The sequence below is a fragment of the Ziziphus jujuba genome, chromosome 8, assembly GCF_031755915.1.
Source record: "Ziziphus jujuba cultivar Dongzao chromosome 8, ASM3175591v1".
Lineage (NCBI taxonomy): Eukaryota > Viridiplantae > Streptophyta > Magnoliopsida > Rosales > Rhamnaceae > Ziziphus > Ziziphus jujuba.
The window spans coordinates 29,589,554-29,595,363 of record NC_083386.1 but is presented as its reverse complement, the minus strand read 5'-3'; the positions used below and the strand labels follow the sequence as shown (position 1 = coordinate 29,595,363).

Below are 5,810 nucleotides of genomic sequence, written 5' to 3'. Positions count from 1 at the left end.
AACTACCATGTTATCATGTGAATCCATGAATGATAGGTTGGTGGTGACCAATAATAATTTTCTTTTCTTTTTTATTTTTATTTTTTTAAAAAAAAGAGAGATAAAGGTACAAGAATGTTATAACATCGTTTAATTGTAGTACATATGAGAATACAAAATTATATATATTATAGACAAAGCTATTATTATCCGCAAGAAGTTAAAAGAAAGCAATGTAACTTGTACATTTGTAATAAGGACCAATACTAGTATTTTAAAAGGTTAATTGCACTTTAGTATTATTTAGTTTAGAAACTATACTTTTGTCTAAAAAATGTAAAACTTTCAATTTTGACTCTTTAAATTTTAATTTGTTATATTTTGATTTAGATTAATTTTTGACAAATGATATTAATGGTTTAAGGGTATGAATAAAATGCTTAAAAAAATATCAGGCCTAAATTACAACAAATTAAAACTAAAGATATTAAGTTGTAACAAATTGTATTAACTAATTGGAATAAAATGTAACAAATTGAAATTTGAACATTTAAATTTAAACATTTTAAATTTAAAATTTTTAAATGCAACTTTTTTAAACTAGAGAATATTAAAGGGTAACTAGCCCTAGTTCAAAAAAGAAAAGAAAAATAAATAAATAACCTTCTTTAGTTACATTACAGATTATAGATATGTATATTAGTATTTTTGTTTAAACATCACATAACGAATCTTTTATCCTCAAAATATTTGATAGGATTTCTTCAAGATTGAGTTATTTCCAGCAATAAGTCACTTTATTTATTTATTTTTTTTTTGTGTATCTTCCAGCAATATCTCACTTATTACTGTTAAAATGACTTGCCAGATAAAATTTGATCATAAACAAAATTTTTGTCCCTTATCATGATAAGAGAATTTTTATATAATTCCAATCACTTTTGATACTAAACAAAAAAGGAAAAATGCCATTTAAATCTTTTCATTTTTATTTTAATCCATTTAAATCTCTTCATTTTTATTTTAATTATACTTAAATCTCATACTTTTAAAAAACAATCACTTAAAATTATCCATCAATTTTTACCAATTAATTTTAATAGATTTAAGTATAATTAGATTTTTACTATATTATCTAATTATAAAATATTGATTGTTATTTATTTATTTATTTTTGGTTTTAAACGGTTAAAATTAAGTGGTAAAAGTTATTTGTAAATTAATTAAGGGAATAGTTTTCGGTATAAGGAATGGAAAATATATATTGCTTTAGAAGAAAACACGATCAAATACTTAGAGAGATTCATTACCAAAAAAAAAAAAGAAAAAAAAAAATAACTTAGAGAGACAGACAGAAAAGAGATTGGATTATTACTAAGACACACCTAGAATAAAAGAGTAACATAGTAGAAGAAGATTAATTGGCTTTTCAAAATCCACAATTGAACTTCCATTTTTATATCAAGGAGTAGTGGTAAGTAGTTCTTCTCCTTGGCCAATATCCTTGCTCTCATTCTTGCACTCAATCTCATCATAATTACCCTCCACTGCTGCAACCACCTCCTTCCCCTTCTGCAGATTATTATCATGCACCGATAAATCTTCAAGCAAGGTGTCCAACTTCCTCTCCAGCGCCAACACTTTGATCCCAGTCTTAGCAACATTCATTATAGAAAACGATTTCTCCGTCAAGTTTTTCGAAGCAATCTCGCCGGAAGCTTTCAGAGAGACAGCCTGCATGCTTGCTTTGTTGCCTGTCTTGCAGTAAACCGCGAAGGTCTCGCAGTTATTCTCCAAAAGGACATACTTTCCGAAACCATTGGTTTCCCACATCTCAGTGGCCCGTTTGATAACCACGTCAGGCTTGTCAGCTGTCCCTGTGCTGCATGCTCCTGCTGTTTGCACAACGAAGCGAGATTTGGAAACTTCGTATTCGTAGCGAAAGAGACTGTGACCGTCCAGGAAGCATTTGAGACAAGTTTTCACAACTCCTCGTTGCGCGCTCGGATTGTAGCCGCAGATTCTACATTTGGGTTCTGGTTTCAAGTCAGGTTCTTCGTCTGTTCTTGTGAAGTGGATCACTGTATCTTCTTCCACAAATATTCCTGCACAAGAAGAAAACAAATTTTGATCATCTTGTTAATCATTGAGGAATTTCATCAAGCCTGTTGATGCTGAGAAATTAGTTAATATGAGGAAGCTAATAGAGAAAGTAATATTAACCGTGGTGGGAATAAGAGTGAGCATTTCTATAGCTGTAAATATGATCTCCTTTTTTGAGCATCTTCTTGAAAGGTACCCTGTTTGAAATCAAACCCATGATCTTCTTCTATTTATCTTTGGCCCCCTCTCTCTCTAAATGCTTTTCTCTAAGGAGTTACTACTCTTCAGTCTTCAGAGACAACACCAAAGGACGCTGCTTCTTATATGGACGCTAAGGCATATATATATATATATATATACATGATCAAATTGTTACTTGTAGACAAAAGAATTCCGATCTTATTAATTCAAGTATTGAATACTAATTAATTAACCAAGTTGTGTTTGATTCAGGATCCGAAAACAATTTTTTCGTAATATTTTATTCGACTCATGAAAGGTTTTGTTTAAATCTAAAGAATACAAATTTCTAAAGATTTTGAAATGAAAAGTGGGGAAAAGAGGAAATTAAAATTTATCAATTTTTTTAATTAAAAAAAAAGATAATATCAACAAGCATTATACCAAAAGTTTGATAAACATAATTGGTGGACAAAGTATTATTAATTTGTTTTTCATTTTTCAATTACACATCTAATACACAAGCTGAGCAAATATTTATTGTGAATCTTTATACAATATAAACTGTTTCAGCCTTTCAGGTAGTTTCGTGGCATTTGCAAGAGCACGAGTAGTGCTCTATTTCTATAGTGGCGCATGCGCATCCCCAACAGTCTTATGTTGGTCTTCACTCATTTTATTTATTTATTTATTTTTAAGTGTGTGTGCTGTTTTTTATTTTCTAAATTGACGACTTTTGCATGTGGGCGTTTACCTGGTCAATGTACATAAAAAAATTGACAGGGGTTAAAAAAACGTAGAGAATAGAAAAAGGAAATAGAGACAAGAAAATTCTGAATCCCAAGAGTTTTAATATATACTATAATATCAACCCATGGCTGTGTCCGTGCCAACTTGTGCATGCATAGGATGAGGTTACCTTCTAAATTAACTAATACAATTTGCCAGTTAATAAAACTAATTAATGAATTAATATTCCAAGATTCCAGTCTCTCGGGAGTTTTTCCTTTATAACTGTTAATTAATTAACCTTGAGAAGTGGTAACTATATGTAATTAAGCATTTACTTTGGACCTCGTAAATATGAAACTATATTATCGTTATTAAATTTTTAATAACATCAGGACCACCAAAACAATGCAGCCAACCAGTGTGACATTTCTAGCTTATTAAAAGTTAAAAGATAAACGAGGGCAAGCAAGATCTAGGATTTGAATCAAAAGGTATTAAAAGTTTATTGGAGGTATCGCTTAACTAGGGTTTCAAACTTCAAAGTTATTCGTTCTTATCCTTTTATACAGGGGTTTGGTATATAACTATACATGCATGTCATGATCTATTTACTATATTCACGTTTATATAAGAATACTAGGTGTGGCCATGTGCGATGCACATGGTTTAATGTGAAATTTGAATATTTAATAGTTCATTTTTTGCTCGGAATAGTTGTAATTAAAATAATTTTATGATTGCTATGATATGATAATTTAAAAAATATATATCTATTAATCATTTTTTCAATTTTATATTAATAGGAATGAGAAAATTTATTTGAATAGAATAATCATATAAAACATTCTATCAAGGATGATTTATTTGTAGAAAATAGGACATTTTTTCACTGAGCAAAAAGGTAAAAGGATAATGAGTAGTAAAAACACAAAATATTTGCATCATAAATGAGGATGTCTTAGCATCATTTGTACTTTTCTAAGATAATTGCAAGATTTAATAAAAATATAATAGGTAATACATAAATTATTTTCTATTACATCTTGCAATTTTGAAAATATCAATGTTAGTGCTCCTATTGTAGGATAAATTGAAAACAAAATATTTTGTAATAGTCTACAAAAAGTTACAGTTTTCTACCATCCTAATATAAATGAAAAGAATATCCCATGATAGCGAATTAAGTATTCTTTTTTGTCCTATCATACAGGAGAGGACTTTATAGTTTTTGTGATCTCTTCTCAACGTCATTTGGTTGTGAAAAGTCTACACTGCTTGTCAGTTTTGCCTCACTTTCACGACCTCATTATCTTCGTTAACCTGACCAAATATTACTAATTATGATTCTCCCTTATTTCCAAATATAACATATTCTAAAAGTTGTAAAATACATGCATTAATATATTAAACAAAAGTCTATGTAATTTTATAGTTTTAAAAAAGAAAATCTCTGTGTATTGAGTTACTTTTATTAATTAGATATGGTACAAAAATGAAAAGAATGAAATAATTTCTTCCTAAAATGAGTTGCACCTGTATATGTTGACCTAGTAACATTTATGTTTCGTTAAAGAATGGTATTAGATACAAATAGTATAACATTTTGAATCTTGAATTCCATATGAACCAACCTAATAGAATTTATTCGTATAAATATTAATGAATATTCCATCATCGACAATTATAATTTATTTTAATTTTCGGATTGAAGAGAAGGAAACCAAATAATATTAATTACTCTAAACTAAAAAAAATAGTGCAGAGTTGTCAATAATATTAATATGAACCATGCTACTTACATTCTGATAATCTCTATCAATCACTAACAGAACAACTCAACAAAATTAAAATCTTGTAAAAAATTTTTAAAACTTGAAAAAACATATCTAACAAAGCAACAAACATATATATAAGCTTACCAAACTTCCCAACTAACAAAAGCCATGCCAAATTTATGTTGTAGAAGCAACAAAACCTAAAAGAAACTATTTACAGAGAAACATGAGTAAAAGAATGTAATTACAAACCAAAAAAGGGGTAAAGAAAACAACTACACTTGCCACTTAAAAATAAAATAAAATCATAATGTTCTAATATCCAACAAAAATAAAGTTTTAATATCCAATAAAAGTTTAAGTAAAAGCATTACAGCAACATCTAGACCACATAATAAATAAATTACAAAGTTAACAAGTCAATTTTCATATACTCACAGTTCAAGTTTTTCTTTGTTATTTTTTTTTTTTAAATCTTTGTTAGGGGTGGCCAAAAAACCAGTTTAGTCTTCTAATTAATACTAAAAACAAAAAAAAAAAAAAAGTAGAGAAAATACAAAGGCAAAAATTGTAGAAAAGATTGAAAAGTATAAAATGGTGATTTGATAAGTGAGGAGAGGACTAATTAAGAAATGTAAGCAATTACACATTTCTACATAATCAAGTATATATATCTTGACTCGATTAATTTTTTAGAGAAAATGAAGTCAACAATTACATAAACACATTTGTGCATTATAAGTATAAGAAAGGCTATCTAAACTGCATACATATGCAATTCAGTGAATCTTTTGAGAGAGAGAGTACAATGAAAGAGGGCAAGGAAGATGTTAGAAATAAACAGGTGATTCTCAAGAACTATATGGAGGGCGGGATTCCTAAGGAAGATTGTAACACCCCGTCCCGAATCGCACCGGAATCCGTGCACGTTGACCGAGGTTGACCGTTGACCGTTGACCGAAGGGGTCAAAAGTTGACTTTTGACTCGGTGGGAATTTCGAGTTGACCAGGGTACCGTGGCGAAGTGCATGACGCCCTGAG

General features: G+C 29.2%; 1 protein-coding gene across 1 annotated transcript; it reads right to left on the bottom strand.

The window, feature by feature from the left end:
- Positions 1 to 1,436: 1,436 nt before the first annotated feature.
- Positions 1,437 to 2,378, bottom strand: LOC132804914 (protein LEAD-SENSITIVE 1-like). The gene is made up of 2 exons (XM_060819288.1): positions 2,203 to 2,378; positions 1,437 to 2,084 (listed from the first exon to the last, which is right to left on the bottom strand). The coding sequence occupies exons 1-2, from the start codon at positions 2,297 to 2,299 to the stop codon at positions 1,441 to 1,443; spliced, it is 741 nt and encodes a 246-aa protein (XP_060675271.1). The 5' UTR covers positions 2,300 to 2,378; the 3' UTR covers positions 1,437 to 1,440.
- Positions 2,379 to 5,810: the final 3,432 nt, after the last annotated feature.

Coding starts and splice junctions, on each gene's coding strand:
- LOC132804914 (XM_060819288.1), bottom strand. CDS start 2,299: ATGGGTTTGATTTCAAACAGGGTACCTTTCAAGAAGATGCTCAAAAAA. Junction 2,085..2,202: donor TCACTCTTATTCCCACCACG/GTTAATATTACT, acceptor CTTCTTGTGCAG/GAATATTTGTGGAAGAAGAT.